This window comes from Juglans regia, chromosome 7, assembly GCF_001411555.2.
Source record: "Juglans regia cultivar Chandler chromosome 7, Walnut 2.0, whole genome shotgun sequence".
Taxonomy (NCBI): Eukaryota; Viridiplantae; Streptophyta; class Magnoliopsida; order Fagales; family Juglandaceae; genus Juglans; species Juglans regia.
In genome coordinates, this window is record NC_049907.1 from 10070158 (window position 1) to 10092547 (window position 22390).

Genomic DNA, 22390 nt, shown 5'->3' on the forward strand with positions numbered 1-22390 from the left:
CCGTTACTCCACTGATTTTATTAGATAAGGCTTAAAATTGGGACTGATATTCCTCCACCGTTGTAGTCTGTCTTAATTTTATAAAGACTCCCACGAGATCCTCATAAGCAGAGGGCCCAAATTTGACCTTTAGGGCTGTGAAAAACTCATCCCATATGCGAAGCCAACAATACCAAGAGATGGCATTGCCCTCCATGTGGAAAAAAGCTATATGTAGCTTTTTGTCATTAGGTGTATGGGAATAAGAAAATAATTATTGTGCCTTAAGAACCCACTCAATAGGTTCAGACCCTTCAAACTTAGGAAAATCTATCTAATGACCTTACATGTATCCCCCCCATTTGCATCAAATAAAGGATTATCACTAACCTTAGTGTTCCTGTTTGAGGATCCTTCACCTGATTGCTGATTTCTCGTTATAATTGCTAATTGCTCATAACTGGATGTCAGATTTTTAAGATGTTGTAGCATTGCTTCTAACACACTCTTCTGTTTCTGTTATTCTTCACGCAGATGCAGAGTCTTTCCCTTCAATGTTGCTACTGCTTCTGACAATTGTGCTTGATGCGTGCCCTCTGCCATGTCGCAGGAACGCGACTTTGAGACCGTTATTATGGTTATTGTCATTAAAAAATATGTCTGTAAATTATATTGCAATTCAACTATAGGGCTTGAGGAATGTTTCCTACAACGCTAGGGTTCTGACGAAGCATTTGACGCTAGAGTTTCCATCGTGGGGTTGCATGGCAGCCGCTGACATGGAGGCAAGACAATGCTCTTACGTTGATCTCGTCTTTGCGGTGCCATAACCAATCCCTAAGATGTCGATGCCTCATCGTGGGCCTAAGTACATTGATGGCAAACTTTGTTTTCAATTTTCTAAAGGGGAGATTACTAGGTCTGCATAACCTTTATGTTTTTCCATTGTTTTAAAGTTTCTAAGTCAAAGGCCTTCGCTGAACTGTATTAGGTCTTTCATGCATAATCGTTGGGGATTATCTTGCATTCCGATGGTTTCAACGATGAGGCATCGACATGTTTGCTCGCATGTCAAATGAACCAGATTTTCTGACAGCTCTCTCTCGTGAAGTTTGTGAGGTGAATGGTGTTCAATATCGTGCTTTTCACTAGAAACCAGATTTTAATGAAGATGAAAAATCGTCCTTGGTACCTGTTTGGATCGTGTTGCCAGGGCTTCCGCCTAACTTTTACTATGAATCATTTCTAAAGATCCTTACTATGCCGATTGGTCGTTATATTCGAAGAGATAATCCTACGAGATGTGCAACTCGCACAGATGGCGCACGGTTGTGCCTAGAGATGGATGCAACAAAAGTTCCAATTCATTTTTTTTTTATTATTGGGACGATGGGGACTGGACGAAAACAGGAAGTAATTTATGAGACTCTCCTAGACTTTTTCTCACTATGTAAGATTCAAGAACATAATGTAAGCACATGCAGAATGAAGGTGCAGAATAATGGTGAAAAAGGTTGGGTGTGCAAGAATTTAAAAGATGATGAAACTGTGAAAGAAGTTAAAGATTATGTCCCACAGGATGATGTAGATAAAGGCAAAGGCTTCATGGTTGTTTCATACCCAAAGCATGGAAATATGAGTATCATCTTGAATTCTCAAGTTGTGGAATCTGAGGACCAAGCACTAGTTCAAGATGAGGATATGACAAATGGTGGATAGTCGATAATCTGTAATGACTCAATGGAGTTAATCAGAGTTGATGATAAGCTGAGTGAAGAGAATATTTCAAAGGTGTGTATTTATCATGTTGAGGGTGTAGACAATTACCAGGAGTTTGCAATAAATGGATTCGTGGATACCAGTATTGGTGCTCTACATGCTAGTGTTATACCTGATGCGCCTGTTGTTGAAACTATCACTATGGAGGACTCTATTTCTAAACCGAAACCGGAATTAGATGTTGAGAATTTTTCAAAGCATAAAGATTATGCTACTACAAATGAGGGGGGTTGAAGTTAAGAAAAAAGTTTGGAGCTTGACCCGGGTGCTAGCCCGGCACAATAAATATTCCTTATGATTGGTCTAATTTTATCATGGAATAAACGAGGTACTAGAATCTCTAGAGGTAGATTAAAGAAGTTGGTTGTTAAAATGAAACAAAAAATTGTTGCTTTGATGGAACCTTTTACTTTGTCTGATAAGGTGCATGATTTGTTGCATTTGTTACATATGGATCAGTTTATTACTAATGAAGGGGTTGCTGGGAAAATTTGGGTGCTTTGGTAGGATGAGATTTACGTTCAACTGGTTTTAAGACGTGAGCAATTTATTTTACTTCGAGTAGGCGATTGTATTAACAATTTCCTTTGTTGTTTTGTTTATGCCAAATGTACTATGATTGAGAGAAGAGCCTTATGGGATCAATTAAATTTCAAGGTTCTAGGAAATGAACCTTGTCTTATTGTAGGCGATTTTAATATAATAAGGGAGGATTCAGAACATCAGGGTGGAAGATCTCGTCTGAGAGCGGCGATTGATGAGTTTAATTCCTGGATCCACCAATGTGGATTGATTGAAATGAAGTCTATGGGGAGGAGGTTTTCATTGTGTAATGGTCAGAGTGGCTTATCAAGGAGATGAGTGAAGTTGGACAGATGCTTCTTGAATGCTAGTTTTTCTAGGAGAGTTCCTAATGCGACAAATTGTTATTTGCCGAGATCAATGCCGGGCCATTCACCCATTTTCATGGAGTTTCAATCAGATCCTTTCTCTTATGGTCCTTCTCCTTTTCAGTTTTAGCAAATATGGACTGAACATTCAGATTTCCAATCTTTTGTGGCAAACATCTGGCAGGAGGATGTTGGGGGAATGGGTCTTTTGAAGCTAGCTTTTAAACTGAAAAAACTAAGGGTGGCTTTGAGAGATTGGAATAAGCGAGTCTTTGGGAGGATTGAATCACATATACGGGAGTTAGAAGCTCAGGTAGAAGCTTTGGATTAAGACTTACATAATGGATGGGATCCTAGGATTGAACAAGAGCTTGTGCAGAAGCATGTGGAGTTGGCAGATTGGCAGCATCGAGAAGAGATTAGACTAGCTCAAATGGTGAAAGTAAAGTGGTGAGTTGATAGAGATCAAAATTCAAAATTCTTCCATGCTTATCTATCTTATAAAAGGCAAAAAAGAGTCATGGATATGAGACTTCAAGATTGTACCTATTTCAGTTCTCCAGAGGACATCAATTTAGCAGTTGTTAATTATTTTTCAAGTTTTTTGCAAAAGGAGTCACATAGGAGTTTGCCAGATTTATCTCATCTTATTTCGCCTGTCATATCTATGGCTGAGAGCGAAGCAATTTGTGCTATTCCATCAATTGAAAATGAGTACCATGCCTTGGATTCTGTTCCTTGTAATAGTGCACTGGGTCTGGATGGATTTGGGTCAAGATTCTTTAAAAGTTGTTGGGATACTATTAAACTTGATGTTATGGTAGCAGCTTCAAAATTTCTCAGAAGAGGTAAATGGCCTAGATTCTATACCTCTTCTTATGTGGTGTTAATCCTGAAGATGGATGTGCCAACTGGGTTCGATAAATTTAGACCCATAAGTCTTTGTTCGGTGTTTTATAAAATTTGCTTGAAGGTGATTGTGAATTGTTTGACAACTCTTCTTCCAAAAATGATATCTCTTGAACAATATGTGTTTATTTCTAGTAGAAGCATATTTGAGAATATCATTCTTACACAAGAAATGGTTCACTCTATTCATAAAAAGTTACATGGTGGGAATGTGGTTTTAAAACTGGACATGGTGAAGACATATGACCGAGTTGATTGGGGTTTCCTACTGGAGGTTCTTCGCTCTTTTGGTTTTTCTAACCAAGTTTGTGGTTTGATTGGTGAGTGTATTTCTCCACCTTGGTATTCTATCTTGATGAATGGTACTACTTACGGTTTCTTTCAAGGCGGCCAAGGGTTGAGACAAGGGGATCCTTTATCCCCTTATTTGTTCATTATTTTGCAGGAAATCTTATCATGACTTATAAAGCAAAGTGTGGAGGAGAAGAGATTTGGCTAATTCTCACAAGCCCGAGATACAAGTTTGATCTCTCATCTAATGTATGTGGATAATGTGGTTATTTTCACTAATGGTGGATGCAACTCTATTTGTTGCATATTGAATATATTGTCTACATATGAGGATTGGTCTGGTCAATTGATTAACAAAGAGAAAACAACCATGTTTTTCTCTAATAAAATTCCCATGGCTCGAAGACGTAATCTCAAAAGAATGACTGGTTTCTCTGAAGGTAAATTTTCATTCAAATATTTGGGGGTTCCCATAGTTTCAGGAAGGCTTAAAATTGTGGATTTGGAGGAGTTGGTGAGAAAGGTTCGTAAGAAAATAAGCGGTTGGAAAATGAGACTTTTAATTTCTTATCGGTTGACATTGAAATGGACTCCAAGGTGATTTTATGTTGGTTGCAAAGAGCTCGATGCAGCATCTGGTATTTAGAGGACTACTAGGAGGAATTTCAAGAGTTGCTTCCTGCAATGGACTACACTGTTTCTCACACTTGTAGAGAAGGAAACGTAGTTGGTGATTGGTTAGCAAGATTTGGTGCAAGGGAAGGTGATGATTAATGGCTTAACATACAAGATTTTCCTCATCTGTTGCGTGGTTGGATTAGAGTCGATAAATATGGACTTCCTGCTATTCCATGCAAGGGTCATGTTTAACGGCTTTAACGTTGAGGTGCATTATTCTGTTTCCTTGTTAGTTTGCATTGGTTTTTTAGTTTATTGTATAGGTTATTTTATTTATTTGGTTTTGATTTATGGGATAGTTTTTTTGAATATTTTAAATCCTAAGTGTCCTGCTTGTTACCACGGTATTCCTCCCACATAAGCGAAGGCAATTAATAAAATTGAGATTTCGTCCTCTTCTATAAAATATATATATATATATTTATTGGAAATTTGAGATGCCAAGGCCTCCAACACTTAGTCAATTCTGGGATGCAAAATTTCTTTTCTCATTGATCATACTTGCTGAATTTAAAAAAGTAATTACAAATTGACCCACATAACAATTGACCCACTTACTAGTAACTGGCCCACTAAATGAGACCCAATCAAAATCCAAAACAAAGCATGCATAATTCATAACTAACCCAAGCAAAATGATAACACTTAGACAATAGAACAAAAATATTGGAACCCTAGCAACATGTAATACTCTCTTCCCTTTCTGTGTTACTGCTCTATCTCCAAAACCTAAAATTTGTTTCTCTTCTCTCTCTCTCTCTCTTTCTCTCTCTCCCTCTCCCTCTCCCTCTCCCTCTCCTCCACCGAAATTCTCTTCTATTTTTCAAAATCGTCTATCTCTTCCCTTTATTGCTCACAGTCATTTCACTATCTCGCCAATATTAGTCATTACGACAGATCATCGCCACCGCCTCTGTTGCCAACAACATCAAGCAAATATAGGGTAACTTTTCTCTCTCCCTCTCTCCGTCACTCTGTCGGACTCTCTCTTCGCTCCTCTCTATTTGGTTGGTATTCCACCGGCTCCTAACACCAATTTCCACAAAATAAGAAGCAGCTTTGTGTTTGTTAAATCCTCTCGACACCAATTTATTTAGATCTAGGCATATGTTACAGATTGTGTTTGGTTTTTTTTTTTCATGCGTATGTGTATTGATTTTGTTATTTGGACTCGAAGATAACCCAAAATTGTTTGTGTTATTTGGACTCAAAGATAATCCCCATGATGCCCAAAAGGAAGAAGAATAATTCTAACGCCAACAAGAACCAAGGGCAAAATTGTAGTAACGGTCACTCATAGAAGGCACAAGCAAAAAATAAAATACAAGAGCTAGGGACAAAATTGTAATAATAACTAGCTACAAAAAGGCATAAATGAAAAATAAATTGACAAACAAAAATTACTACAAGTTTCTATTCACGTAACCACTTTTATAGTATATATAATAAATATAATTATTATATATCTTAACTTATGGGACAAACTTCTTGTAATATGTTTAGTGTATAAATAAATTTAAAGATAGAATTTTACTCTGGACAAGCTGCGTACCACAAATGAAAATGACATCACCAATTAAATCCATTAGGACGAGTCATATCTGCTATCAATGTGGACGACCACATATGCGGTGGAAGGTGGCATGTTCGGCTACATTGTGCGCTGCGTACTATTTGCATTAATGTTCCTATTTACTGTTTTTGTCTTTTTGAAGACCTTTGGATTTAGTACAGAAATGATTTAGTTAAAATAATTTTACAAAAATAAATTTTACAAATAAACTTATCTTCACAGGTTAAATTTTAAAATTATTTGTATTATAAAATAGATATAATGTATTATATAAAATCATATTAGTTTATAAATTTATTTTTATAAAATTTTTTTATAGATATATCACTTCTCCTATACGAATGAAAAAATAAAAGTATTACTCTTTTCAAATATTTTGAAAAATGTTAGAATCATCGTCATCTTTAAAGGTCAAATTCACCTTCGTCTCGTTTGTTTTCATAGTTTATCTCAATTCATCTTATCTCATCTAATCATTACAATTTTTTTAAATTTTCACATAAAATAAAATATACAATTCAACTTTTTCAAATCTCAAAAAAACTAATTTTAAAAATATATATTCTAATAATTTTTTATTCAATTTTTTAATTTTAATATCAACTCATCTCATCTCATCTCATCTATGAAAATAAACGAGGAGATTGACCTGATTTTTAGATATGCATATGCTTGCCCTAACGCCTTGTCACCAGAAAGGAAAATTCGAAAAAAGTAGTGGGGAAACCTCTAATTCGTTAGCAAGGTTTTAAGCTCTTTGACTAATGAATCTATATTCTATATCTCAATAGAATGAACCTGGTGAGCTACTTATAAAGGTTGAGGTATTGAACTATGGCATAACTGATCTTTATAGGCACGATTACTAGTGTCAGGCCGATTTGGTATGTTACCTTTTGGAGCACGATTCGACCGTTGATAATGCACATCTGATGTGGATATATCGCTTAAACTTATCTTTGTAAATTCATATCTCGTTGAAATGCGGTTAGTTGGATTTCCATGTTGGTAACATTTTCTAGAGTTTATTATCCCTATAGGTTGATCTCGATATTAAAGGGATATGGGTAAATGACTTTATCCCTAAATTCATTTAGTGCGTTTGATGTAGTTTAATCCTTTAGTCGCGCTCTATCACGTGAGACCGTCACGACCTTTAGCCACCCACTACTCTTTTCTCGTCTATAAACTATATTTAAATCCAACAAGACAATGCCTATTTTGCAAATGAAAACAACCTTTTAATATCAATGATAAAGTAGGAAGTTTTGAAAGCCAGCATAACTAATTAGCTTGATTTGTGTGAGGATGAATAATTTCAATGACAACTAATTTAATCAGAACGGTTAATTCCAATCATATTGATAATAGTTTCATTGAGCCTGCCTGTGCTGATTATTGTGAACCTTCTTAAATGCAGAATATGGGTGGTGCAGTTACAAATTTATAGGTACTCAGATGCCGGCACAGTAATTGCTTGTACGTAGTTGAAATTAAGTTAATATTTAAACAACTGGATCTGTCATATTCTTAGCCAAACATTAAATTATTTGGTTTTCTTTTACTAGGTACAGGGGACCAGGCTGTAATTTAAAAGACAATATCATCCTCATCAGATGTATGCTCAGCTCCAGGTTGTTGTAAGGAGCAACTTGGGAACCTCATGGATTTGTCCCTCCCAAATAATTTACTTGTTTACCAAACCAAGTTGCCCAAATTAAGTGGCCAGTTTAAATTTACAACTCAAGAGTACTTTATAAGAATCTCTTTAATATTGGACAAAAACATGTCTGTCTGTCTTTTGTCTGATCACTCGTGTAAAAACTCCCTTTGAACCTAAGAAGGAGAAAAAAAAATTCGAACCCAGATGCAAAAAACGTTGAAAGGAAAAGAAATTGAAGAAGAAGAAGGAGAAGAAGCTTTAGCAATATGGGATTGTGGCAGCCCTCTATATGACTCGTATGAGTTGGTTTCACTTTCTCATGTCATCGAACGGCATCTGATGAAATTGCCAAATAGCAGTGGATCAAAGCGTTTCATCGCCCCATCGTTCTCTCGTGCAAATAACAGAGTCACCTCGATGCTATCGAACCAAACCAGGAAGATGAGCATGGGAGGAAGACATCATCGGGAAAATCCCAGAAACAAGATGAAAATTAAATGGTTTTCTAGTTTTCTTGGAAGGTTTGGTTTTCAGAAGAAGAGATCAAACACAGATGATATCGTGAATGAAACAGGTAACTTGATCGGTACATGAAGATATTCATGATTTTATGCAAAGAAAATCATTTTTTGGGTTTCCTTCGATCGTCTGTATTAATAATGTGGAAGTGTTTTTGTTCAATATTCTTGACAATTCACTCTCTTATTCATCAACTTACCAGCTTAATTACATTAAAAAAGGACAATTTTTTTTTTTTTTATTTTAGTTTTCTTTTTCAATCAGCTTCTTCCTAAAAATGAAGAAATCCAGATGCATGCATTAGTTTCGATGTCATTAATCTCGATCTTCTGCTACTTTAGGAAGAAAAAAATGTTTTGTGCAAAAAGTGAAGTACGTATATTATATGTATTATCTATATGAATTAATTCTCTATCAACTAATTCGCGCTGTGAGGAATCAACAGATCGGTTCTTTAATCCAAAACTTTAAAGCCAAAGTGTATGCATGGCTTGCTTGTGTGCACTGCTCTTCGTCACGGAGGTTTGAGAAGTAATCGATTCAAAGATAAATTTTATACAAAAATAAATATATAAATTACGTATATTTTATAATAAAAAATTGATGATATAATGTAAAAAGAATTTCACATCAAAATATATTTATTTGTAAATTTTAATCTTATAAAATCTTTTTGTGGATGAATCATTTCTTGGGTTTTGATTTATTTGAGTCCTAGAGGATCTAATATAAATTTATTAAAAAAAAAATCTTATTTGAAAATCAGTACGGATGACACTCTTAGTGACATGTCAGATTGAAAAGATTTAAAATTGATAAGTGTCTCTACATCAAATACTTGTGAGTAGGATAACTCTTATAAAAATGTATGCAATTAATAACTTAAACATGCTGGTTGAACTCACCTCAAACACTAGATCACATAGAAAATTACTATGTTTTGAATCAACTCAATATCTTATTAATATTAGTGTTTTTTTTTTTTTTTTTTTGTAAAGAGAGTAGGGGGTTTTGAATCTAGATTTTCTATTTGGAAAATTTGACCATATGCTATCAAGTCATTACGCTCTTGGCAATAATAGCATTATTAAAACGAGCTTTATGATGATATAACATTGGGTTTATATTGCTATTAACCAGATCTCAATTACAATATCCACACAAACAAAAAATTATCATTTAGGAAAAATAATTTTCATTCCATCTCATTTCCTTTCTAAATATCACTCAAACACAAACACTTTTAAACTAATCATTACAATGTTTCCAAACTAATCATTACAATTTTCTTAAACTTTCAAACAAAAATACAAAAAATAATTTAACATTTTCAAATTTTAAAACAAAAATTAGATTAAAAAATTATATTCTAACAATATTTTAATTTTATAATATTTTTATTCAAATTTTTCTCTCTCATTTTCAAAAACTTAATAAAAACCTAACTCAAACTATCTCACTACTATTTACAAACCATCTTACTACTATTTATAAAATTTTCATCTCATCTCATTCTCAAACACCCCAAATGAAAAGAATTTACTATAACGCATAAATTAGAAGGGAGTAAATTGCTATTTATGGATTCCGATGATGTGAGAATCGTAATTAATTCTCTATAAAAGTTGACAATTTATGTTATGAAGTCAACGAAATTTTTTTTTGGTGAAAAAGAAATATTAGTTAAAAAAATATTTATTTTAGGCATCAAAACGGAATGCATATATCATTCTGATAATTGCTACCCAAATTTGAAATTAAGTTGCAACGTGCGAATTTCTTTAATAATTGATATTTAATATTGTGCAATTGGGGTTGTATGCAAAGGTCTCAAACACCATTGAGGGTGATGGCTCAGTGGTCCATGAATTTGACAGTGGGCACTAGGTCCTGGGGTCGAATGAAGCACTCAGGATTATTGGTGACCCATTGGCTCATGGACCATTGATGTCCCCGTGGGGCAGGGATCAGGCTTTGACTCAAGTCTGACTTGTAGGAAGCGCTTGCAGTTCTCGCTATCTAGGCCCCTCTTGTCTAGCTCTCCAATGGGTTGGGTGCTACTATGGTCACGTCTTGGTAGAGAAGTCATCTCTAGTCGCCCCCTCCAACCCTTTTTTGTCGAGAAAAAAAAAGCATGGGTCACAAACTTTGACTTCTATAAAGTCAACTCAAATCCGATTCCTTAATAATAATAATTAACCTTACTAATAGACCACCCAAGTTTCCTAACAAATAAGTCCTGGTTTACTCTTTGGAGTAAGAGAGGAAGAATTCCCTAGTCTAATTACAGGACTGAGTGGGGCAAGATATGGAGGAACTAGAAGACATGTGGGAAGAGTTACATCTCTCTAAGGAAGAGATTTCAATGATAAGTCTGGAAACTAGGCATATGAGGGAGGTGACGAAGAGAGAGGAAAAGAGCGTGGTGGAGAAGTTGTGCTCAGACTATATGATTGGCAAGGAGGTAATTCGATCAACAATGGCCAAGATTTGGAAAGTGGGCAAGTCCTTTTCTTTCCAAGACATAAGTCCAAATTTATTTCTGATCACTTTTGAGTCAGGCGAATAGACGTAAAGTTCTAGAAGGGAAATCTTGGTTATTTGATAACATCCTTTTTATTTTGAAATCGTTTGATAGATCAACACTCCTAAAGAATATGTGTTTTGACTATGACGTTTTTTGGATCCAATTGTATAACCTTCTGTTGGTATGCATAAACCGTGAATTAGGGCAACAAATTAGAGCGACAATTGGCACTGTCAAGGCCATATATGCAAGTGTGGGATTGTAAGGGAAAATTATCTTAGAATTAAAATCAAAATTGATCTGAGGAAGACAATCTCAAGGGGGCCAACTGTTAACTTGTTGGGGATGAGAATTTGAGTGTTGATGTGCTATAAGAACCTTCCTTGAGTGTGTTTTCAAGTGTGTAAGATTGGTACATGGGATGTCAGGATGTAGCAGTACTGGATCAAGAAACTCACAGAGCACTGGTGAAAAATTCCAGTTTGGTTCGTGGCTCCATGTTGATCATATTCCTCGACGAAGAAACTTTGATTGATTTGGGATGGGAGGGGGGATAAGTTTACAAAGAGCAATAAAAATGGAGATGAGAGTTTTACAAAGGAGAGGTTGGATTGAGCTGTGGTTAATCCTCAGTGTTGTGAAAAACGATGACAAAAGTAAATTCAAACACATGAAAAAACAAGCAATCACACACGACACAGTATTTACATGGTTCGGCAAATTGCCTACGTCCACGAGAGCTGTAGAGGATTTTTATTTCTTGAAGAATCATAATACAATTGTTTGGAAGGCTACTGTTCACGTTACACTGTGCAAGCCAAAATAACAACACCATATATATGACATGCGGCAGAAACCCTAATCAAAACAGAATTAGTGAAGTTCGCTCGAGCGGCATTTGAGCCTGCATCGAGCGAACCTGTTTCCCGCAACTGCTCGAGCCATGTGTCGAGCAGCTCTTCAGGCGAACTCTCTGACTTGTGTTCGCTCGAGCCATGTGTCGAGCTGTGTCGAGCGAACTCTCGGACTTGTCTTTGCTCGAGCGGTCTGTCGAGCTATCTTTGAGCGAACTCTCTGACTTGTGTTCGCTCGAGCAGCTAGATGTTTCGCTCGAGCGATTCAACCAGGCTCCATATGCTCAACACTCAGTTGTCAGAGTTTTTTAGAAATGGGGTGGTGGAAATTTTGCCTGCAAGGAAATCTGATCATAGGCCTATCTTGTCAAAGCTGAATAAAGAGAATTTAGTAATGTGGAAAAGGAAGAGGATTTTCATATTTGAAGCTAAATGGGCTATGGAGGAAGAGGGGGGGATTATCATACAAGAAACTTGGTCAAGAAATGCTATTGTACAGAATTTTTTCAAAAGGTGCAGAAAAACTAAAAGTTTGTAGAGGTTATTTAATTAGATGCAATTCTCATAAAGCTCGAGAGTCTGAGAGGGAAATTATGCAAAAAACTAATAGACTAAAATAGAAACAAGAGACTGGCCTCATTTGGATTCAGAGATGAGTTGAGATGCGTTGAGATGGTTTTAGATGAGTTGAATAAAATATTGTTAGAATATTATTTTTAATATTATTATTGTTTTGGGATTTGAAAAAGTTGAATTGTTTATTATATTTTATATGAAAGTTTGGGAAAATTATAATGATGTGATGAGATGAGTTGAGATGAGGTGAGTATCGAATCCAAACGGGACCTAAAGGCCATCACAACGCTGCAACAATAAAAATGTTACAAGAAGAGCTGTGATTGCTTCTTGAGCAAGACAACTTGAAGTGGAAGCAGAGACCCAAGAGAAATTGGTATCAACTAGGTAACAAAAACACAAAGTATTTTCATACATGTGGTAGTCAGAGAAGAAAAAAGAACTGGAACAAGCAAACTAGGGTAGGATACTGACTGAGATGGAAGAGATAGATGGGGCCTTCCACCATTATTTCCAGAAGATATTCAGTTCCTCAAACCCCTCCATGCAATTCAATAGAGGAGTGCCTTAGTGCTATTGATCAGCCAAGAGTTACATTGGCAATGAATAAATAGTTGAAAAATGAGTTTACAAGAGTAGAGTCTAAAGAAGCCTTGATACATATGGGACCTTTAAAATTACCAGGTCTTGATGACTATGGGGCGTGCTTTTGTCAAGCCTACTAGAGCATAGTGAGAGAGGAGGTAGCTAGTGTGTCAGCCTATGGTAGTTATGAGAGGTACTTGGGTTTACCATTTATGGTGGAGATAGCCAAGTATAATACCTTTAGGCAAGGCATCTAAGGAGAGGATTTGAGTGAAATTTAACTATTGGAAGAACAATTTTTTTTTTTTATCTCATTCAGGGAAGAAAATTTTGATTAAAGATGTGATACAAGCAATATCTACATTTCCTATGAGTGTTTTCAACCTTCCAAGAAGATTGTGCAAAGAGATTACCTCCATGATATTGAGATTATGGTGCGGCCATAAGCACAAAGTTTGTGGAAGAGTTGGTCTAAGATGAGGGAATCAAATGGGAAAGGAGTATTAGGCTTTAGAGCTATTGAATGCTTCAACAAGGCCATGCTTCTTAAGCAATGTTGGAGACTGCTGAAGAATCCTATCTCCATGGTTGCAAAAATTATGAAAGAGAAATATTTCAAGCAAAGGGAATTGTTAAATGCCAAGCTAGGTACTAGACCATCATTGATTTGGATGAGTTTGTTTTCATCCATAGATCTGGTTAAAGAAGGCCTCCTGTGGAGGGTGGGAAATGGAAATCATATTAAAATTTGGAAGGATAAATGGTTGTCAATATCCAATTCATATTGAGTTCAATCCCTTGTTAAAAATATAGACAGAGACTCTTATGTGATTGAGCTTATTGAGCAAGGGACTAGGCATAAATTAGTTTAAATAATGCAAGGTATGGTGAAACATTTCATATGGGAGGCTAGACATGACCTACTCATAACTAGACTAAACCTTTTTAAGAAGAACATTATTGATACTAATTTATGTCTAGTATTTGAAAGAGCAGTAGAGTCAATTGTCCATACTTTGTGGAGTTGTCCTGCAACAATTGATGTTTGGACTGAACCTGACAGTATAGTGCAAAGTGGTCTAGTACTAAGGTAGATTTCTTGGAATTATGGAAGAAAATTAATGTGAGGTTGAAGGCTGAGGAAGTAGAGTTGGTGGCATATACAATGAGAAGCATATGGATAAGAAGATATTCTCTAATTTTTGAAAACAAGTTTGAGCATCCGAGAAAGGTGTTTCAGATTGCAAAACAAGGATTGTAGGAATTCATTTTAGCTCAGAGTCATCAACAAGAGAACAAACACTCAAGAAGTATTGAGAGAAGCATGATCAACTGAAAGAAGCCAAATGATGTGGTGGTTAAAAAAAATTGGGATGATTCTATGGATATACAGTCAAAGAAAGTGCGAATTGGAATTCTAATCATTGATTCTGATGGAGACATCTTGGTCTCACTATGCTTAAATATTAATTGTGATGCTCCGTATTTTAGTGTATTTTTTTAATTGAATGATTTTTTAATTAATTTAAATATGGGTTTCCTTGTTTTAAATTTATTGGATTTCTCGTTGGATTTATTTTATAATTTTTAAGTTATGAAATATATTTTGATGTACTTTCTTGATATTAAGTTGATCTTTGCTTTAATGAATAATTTTATTGTTGGATTTTAATTATTTTATTTTATTTATTAGTATTAGTATTGTTTATTTTATTTTATTTTATTATTTAAATTTCTATTGGGCTCCAATGGGTTTTTGTAGTTTAGAAGGGCTGCTTGTGTTTTTCTTTTGTGTGTAGTGGACTATTTGGCCGTTTTGGCCTTGAGATAGAAAACCCTAGTTTTTTTTTTTTTTTTTCTTCATCATCTTTAGGCGCCATTCTTTAGTTCTTCTTGTCATTTTTTTTTTCTTTTCTTCTTTTTCCTTCCTTTCTCGTACTGCACTTCTCCTCTGGTTTTATTCTTCTTCTTCAACCTGTGGCTCTCTCTTTCTCTGTCTCCCTCTCTTCCTCTCTTGCTCTCTCTCTCTCTCTCTCTCTCTCTCTCTCTCTCTCTCTCTCTCTCTCTCTCTCTCTCTCTCTCTCTCTCAGTGTGCCATCGTCAAGACAATGCCCCCTCTCTTGCCCAGCTCTACCGTGACCTCTTTCCCTCATGGTGACTAGTGACAATTGTTCAGTACTATCGTGGAGAATTTCTGAATAAGCCAAGAAGTTCAGGTAAGTGGGGTTCTTATGCTAGAATTTGCATAAAATAAAATGAACTGAGATCAATTTTGAAAAATATGCATGTTTTGTTATGACAAGAAATTTTAAGCGACCTCAATTATTTGTTCTAAATTACTCATGAAATTTTGTATAAGAATAATGTATTTTTTTGACATGACTGGTGTAGACATGAGCTTATCTTTAGTATTCTGTTATTAAACTGAGAAAAATGAGCGAATATGAAAATTTGATAAATTTGCATGTTACGTGAAGATATTCTGAATCTGATTTTGGAAAATGTGAAATGATTTGAATTTCAATACTCTGTTTTGATATGATGTGGCATCTAAAAAACCTTTGGCATGACTTTCTGATTCTGTTCTGACTTTGATTCTGATTCTGATATGGTAATTCTGATTCTGTTTTGCTCTGATATGTGGCCTTGTCATAGGATATAATAGTGACCTCTGGCCCTGTCACAGGATACAATAATGACCTCTAGCCCTGTCACGGGATACAATAGTGACCTCTAGCCCTGTCACAGGATACAATAGTGACCTCTGGCTATATCACGAGATACAATAGTGACATTTGGCTCTGTCACGGGATATAATAGTGACCTCTGGCCCTACCACATAATATAATAATTGTCTCTGCTCTGAGTGCAATCGTTTTGATAACATGGTGATTTATGTTCTGCTTGGCTTTCCGCAGAATGCACAACCCTATCACGGGGGTTAAACATGGCCTATGTTTTGATATGATATGATAAGATGAAGATGTTCAGTCATGTTGTGCCAAATGAGTCTTTGAATAAGAAAAGTTAGTTTTTGAATATGAAATGTTTGAAATATCGCTCTAATTTTCTGATAGTATGTATTTTTGAGATTTGCATATTGCAACTGAAATGTTTTGTTACTGCATTCTGAACTCTGTGAAAATGCTCATGTTTACATACTAGCATATGTTCTCTGCTTACTGAGTACTGAGTTGTTGATAACTCACCCCTTATCTCCATAACATTTTTCAGATATTTTTATGATTTAGCTAGAGAACAAGAGTAGGAAGTATTGGAAAAGTTTGATAATCATAGATGAATGAGTGCTAAGGGTACAAGTATTTTGGAGGATCATATTTAGTAGTTTTATCTCTGGCGGTTATTTTGGTACGTCAAGTTATGAATAATTTGAGTTTTTGTGGATATGTTATTTATTTTATAAAGGTTTTTGTTTAGTATTTCTGTGGAGGGACACGGATTTTTGGATTGAACAAATAAATTAAGTATTTTGTAGAGTTTCTGTTTATTTATTATTGACTATTTGCGAAGAGCAATGGTTTTATGTATAGAGTTTGGACTATCAAGTGTGGTTTTGGAAGGTAACTCCCAGTTAGTAGTTAAGGTTACTAACAATATTGAGGAAATATCTACAAATTATGGAAGTGTGATTGATGGTGCAAGAAGTATGCTCACTAAAAGAACAATATGGAGTGTCTTTCACAAATAGAGAAGCTAATAGTGGGCTCACAAGCTAATAGTGAGCTGAGGTTATCTATGTCACCATTGTGACATACAATTAAGTCATACCTCCTTTCCTTTCTTCATCACACCCCTTTTTCTCTTGCTCGTCAAACTATCTTGGTATATAATGTATCATTAATAAATGTATGCAATGAGGTTGAAATTGTTTTTTGACAAATGTTTTACAGTCTATATGTTGTGACTTCATGTTAGAGTACTCTCAATGGTTTGTGCATCTTGTTATCTATAATATATACCTCATCAAAACCTACTATTTCTATTTTACCTAATAACTTTTACAATATACTATACATCAGCTTATTTTTAATTCTATATACCATTTAAGTAATCTTTTCTTAATTTTCTATTTTTTAAAAATATTTTCTCTAACTAAAAATAAATTTGTAATATCCCAAAATCTTTTGATATCTTTAATATCCATATGTATGATATGATTCCGTCCTATACACAAAAAACACAAATACAAATAAATTTCTTTTATGTATCAAGTACAAGAAAACAATATATATGTATGAAATTTCATGCCCAAAATTTAACATTCATATATGAACAATTTTTACAAACAAGAAGTAACATACATACATACATGCATACATACATACATACATACATACATATATATATATATATATATATATATATTCAATTATGGAGTTTGTTACCATTCCCATCAAAGGCAAGGAAAATTAGAATAATATAAGAAAAAATCTATTCATCATCTATTTTCTCATCATTCTCTCATCATCTTATGATATTATAATATACGGGCATGCATAGGGTGTTCACCATATTTACAGTGGGAAAGTGGGGTCGGGTTCTGGCCATATGGTGAATAGCACATGCATGCTCGTATGAATATTTCGAATCCATGATATTATATTATTCTAATTTTCCTTGCCTTTGATGTGAATGGTAACAAACTCGCCAAAGTAACAAAAAAGGTAGATACTTAGCCCGTTCACACATGAAGAGCCTTGGGCAAGCAAACCAAGACACAAGCCTGGCGAGCAATTAGCTCGCTAGTGTTTGGAACTCCCTTTGGTACCAATGGAGCTTGTCTTGCAGCAATGATGCTTGCTTGAGTAATGATAAAGGCAAGTAAACATGAAGCTTGCCCAAACTATAAATATTCATTTACCTCCGGCATGCTCCAAAGTAACACAGAAGGTGAGCAATGAGGAAGGTGACAAATGAAGCTCATGTTGGTTTCCTCACCTTGATACGAGACTTAAATTGTACATATGCTAACAAGTTTGAGTTTTGGATGCTCACCCCATAAAGTTCCTCAAGTCTACACGAGACTCCTAAAGGAGCGCATGGATGAACTTGCAGACACTTAGCATCCTCGTACATGAAGCTCGCCTTGAACAACAAACTTGGCACACTGTCAGCATAGATTAACAAGGAAAGTCCAGAGAGATGAGAAAGAATAGTAGTGAGTGGCAGTGCTCACCCTCGAGTGAGATTGAGTGCTCGGTGAGCAAGAAAGAACTGCAGGGGAACAACAATGTTTGCCCTTGCACAACATTGCTCGCCCCTAGCAACAAGAAAATATATCATCGAGCAATAAAACTCGCCTTGCCCCTAAACAACAAGGAAAGACCAAACCAAGTAACAATGCTCACCCCCCCCCCCCCCAAAGCCACAAGGAGTCCTTGCAACGATAAAAAATCACGAGTGAGCAATGATGCTTGACCCAACACACTAGAGGCTTAGGCGAGCAATAGTTCTCACCTTAAAGCCAAAAAAGATGGCAAACCCTAAGCCTTAAACTTGGCAATAGTAGCTAATTGGCCAGGTTTGCTACCCTTAAACTAATTATTTGCATTTTATTTTCACTAACAAATTTAGTTTATGGGATTTTCCCCATAAAACTCCTCAAGTCTCCACGAGACTCCCAAAGAATGAATAAGTAGAAAAACTCTTTACTTGCAAGTTAGGGCAATCCAAGTCCAGACAAGAGCCTAAGAACAATAAGTGGAACAAAGAGGACGCACAACAATCATCAACTCCAGTCAAACGAAAAGCTTGGAAACCTAGCCACTTGACCTAGAGCACCAGCTATGTGGTTGCCCTTGAGTGCTGCTCGAACACCTCAACTCCCTATCTTTACTATAACAGACTGTCCTAAAGCACTCGCTCGAGTGCACTGAATCTTCATTGTCAACAAGGTAGGCTTGCGATTCTTACGTGTTACTTTTGTTTTTAGGCTTTTTGTGACCTGTCTATATGCCTCATAAGGAGCTCTTTACTATATAAGAATGCAACACAAGGGTGCAAAGAGTAATGACTTCTATTCTCTCCAACCTTAGATCTTTTGGAAAAGGATGTAAATGTGGATGAAAACATATATATATGATGCTTTATAAGGTAAGTTTGGATATCAAATGGAAATTCAATTCATTGTTTCGATATGGCATTCTAAATACTTTGGTTTCAAAATGGAAGTCTTAAAAGTCAAGAGGATAAAAATACCTTTTCCTCAATACAATGGCATTGATGGGGGGAAAAAAAAAACAGAGTTTAACTTGACTTCACTCAAAGAGTTATATATACCAAACTTATGGGTTTTCTTTCTATGTTCTTAATTATGTTCTAGTCTTTGTTTTATGTGTTAAATTAATAGAGATGAGAATTTGTATTTTTAATATTTTCCCTAAGTCAATAGTCTTAGTAAGCAACCAAGGATTTTATTAAAACTAGTGAGTTTTATGTTGTAATTTTCTGGTTTATAAGGGATTTGCCCTTCCTGTTTTGTGCTATATTTAAACAAAAAATGATGTTTTTTTGCAAGATTTCTTCAACACTAGTGTCCTTAGTCTATGTAGTTGGGATTGTGATTGAATGGAGGGAGTTTAAAATGCAATAAGGCTGTTAGCTGTCCATGTAGTGCATAATTTTCGGTTATGTGTTCCGTTTTGGGGCTTAAACCAGTCCATTTTATCCCCCTTGTTCATTTGCATCTTTTGCTCAACCAAACCTAGTTTTTTGTATGATAAACTATGGAAAATGAGGGACAAAACTAGTCATCTAGTAAGCTTTGACCCTTCACCTAATTTGGTTCCACTAAGTTACCAAAAAGCTGTCAAAATGCCATTTGAATGAAAATTCCAGATTTGTGATGTTCCCTTGTTCTCTTTCATTCCTAAATAAATTCCTACCATTTGTACATTCTTAACCTATGATCCCCATCTATCTTTCATATAGAAGACCCAATGGCCTTTATTGGACAGCAAGCGTGCTATTAGTCATGATTGTGAGTTCTTTGGATTTGCTTGAAATGAAGAGTTTTAGTGTTTTGGCTTAGTGCCATGTGTGGTGAGAAGTTAAATGGGTTGAGATTGTGTTTTGCAGTTAATGTCCTCTAAGTGAAGAGGAGTTAAGGAAAGCACTTTAATAAAGTGAGCCTCTAGTTAAGGGTTGTGGTTAGTGAAGCTTAGAGTGAAATGGATATTGATGTACTCGTTCCATTTCATTGAATAGGAGTTTTTCAAGTTCAAAAGGGGATCAAGAGTAAAGCTTGGAGGTAAGTAGCTATGACCATGCTTCTTACTCAATATTTTCTTCTATTAAATGCTTTCTTTATTTAAATGCTTCTTTGTGACGAAAAGTTAAATGTATATAATGTATAAGACTTCTTGGCAACCCATGTTAAGCATCCTATGAATTATGAATGTGTGTATATGTATGATGTAAAGCATGCACATTCAAGGTTTAGATCACGAGATTTATCATGCACATGTTTTCGTAAAAGCTAATAATTATCCTTACTATAAAGTATGACATGAAATGCATCTTTATGAAAGAAAAGGCATGTGCATTGGACTAAAAAAGATGATGAAAATGCGATGAATGGAAATAAAGGAAATAAAGACGAATGAAAGTTTTATGCATGAAAATACTTAATGGCCAACGACTAAATGATTATGGTACCAAAGGAGGGGCAGATTGCAATGTCGAATCAGTTCCATTGGTAGTGCACCCAATGGCGTCATCCTAACTAACGGATTTCCTAACTCGTGGCCACGGGCAAAGATCAGGTCCAAAAGACCACTAACCCTAACACATAAAATGTAATAGTGTGCACCGGCCAAAGGAAATTGAAACTGAATTCAAATGCTTATGTAAATGTTTTATGTTTATTTAAATATTTTAAACTTGTGTGATCTTTCAAAAGAAAAGAATAGTTGAGATATGTTATTCTAACTGCTTGGTGTACTACTTACTAAGTGTTAGACTCACTTTTGTGTTAATGTTTTAAACATCCAAGAAATGTCGAACAAGAAACTATGGAGTAAGAAATTGCTAGGGAGGGGGAGCTGGACGTCTAGACTACCCTTAGCCTGTGTTGGGTCTTTATTTTGATGTTGAAAATTTTTTGTTGGTTTGTAAAACCTTTGGGGCATGTATTTTGAGAAAAATATTTTATAAACCGAGTAGACGTTTCTACCCAGAAGATGGTTGTAGTTTTAATTTGTAATTAATGAGACCGTCCTATGTTTTTATAAACAGGTTATTTTGGAATTTTGAAATATGATAGAAATGGGGGTAGGTCCCTTTCCTAAATTTTTAGTTCGTGATACAAGTCTCTTTTTATAAACTATTTATCTATTAGAAAAAAAAAAGGATGAAAAGTAGCAACTCGTTCACTCTAGGGTGGGATTGTTACACATAAAGGGATTACACAAAAATAATTTCACAAACTGACATGACTTGATATAGTTTGTCAAATTATAAAGTTATTTTTATTGTAAAATAAATTTAATAAATGAGATAAAATCATGTCAGTTTATGAGATTATTTTTATTTAATTCCTTCGTTTATATACCACTTCTCGCTTTGAAAATACAATATTACATATAGGGGTGTAACCGGTCTAACTGGTCCGGTTTGGTCTGATTTTTTAAATGTTTTAAAATTGAACTGGTATACACTGGTTTTAAAAATTTAAGAACCGATAATGGACCGATTCACTACTGAAATCGAAACTTCCTATTTTTCTAGTTTTTTCGGTTTTATGATTATCTATATTAGTAACAATATTATGTTTACATATACTAAACTATTAATGTAATAGACCACTAGAAATTTAACGGTAGAATTTCTATAGGCTTTAATAACCTTGTGAAAACTTACAAATCGACCAATTGCGTAAGTTTTACTTAGTCAGCATAGTCAGTTTTATAACTCACTATGATGCCAGAAGTGTGATTTTATTTATTTGAGGTAGTTAGAAATTTCAAAATGTAATATGGTCTGTACCATTATATTCAGTTTATTATTTAGGTTTTACGGCGTAATAAACTCATTTTTAATTTTCAAACGAAATGCTTGATCAAAAATACGTTTTGTTTATTTTGAGGCACTTCGGAGTTAAATTTCGATAAATGAATTGCACAGTTAGGTTAGTGTGTATATTTTGTATTTTTCAGTATAAAGTTTATTTTCACTTTTCATGGAGTGAATAGTAACCTCGATAGTAGCATCAAATGCAATTTTTTAAAATCTTAGTGTGGAATGTCAAAATTAAGTTAGAGAAGTTTTATTTTAACACTTGGCAAGATCTTAGCCACACTTGGTGAATAATATTTGACACTTGGCACCAAGGCCAACCGTGAGATCGAAATGTGAAGGAAATCAAGCTGTGAGATCATATCACCTACGCAAAATCCTATTCTATCCAATCATCTAATTTGTGCCAAACCAAATATGGTTTCAAACCTAGTAAACCCCTAAACATCTGGAATCCAATTGAAAATCCAAAAAGCTTGGAGGAAACTGAAACCCTAAACGGTTACTCGAAACCCCAAACTTGATTTCATA

At 35.1% G+C, this 22390-nt stretch overlaps 1 protein-coding gene across 1 annotated transcript; it reads left to right on the top strand.

Annotated features, from left to right (window-relative positions):
* The first annotated feature begins 7956 nt into the window (after window positions 1-7956).
* Window positions 7957-19967, top strand: LOC108996440. Its single transcript, XM_018972336.2, has 2 exons — window positions 7957-8336; window positions 19922-19967. Exons 1-2 carry the CDS (start codon window positions 7967-7969, stop codon window positions 19933-19935), a joined length of 384 nt encoding a protein of 127 aa, XP_018827881.1. The 5' UTR covers window positions 7957-7966; the 3' UTR covers window positions 19936-19967.
* The last annotated feature ends 2423 nt before the right edge of the window (window positions 19968-22390 follow it).

What these genes read in the sequence shown, in the direction of transcription:
- LOC108996440 (XM_018972336.2), top strand. Translation starts at nt 7,967, where the DNA reads ATGCAAAAAACGTTGAAAGGAAAAGAAATTGAAGAAGAAGAAGGAGAA.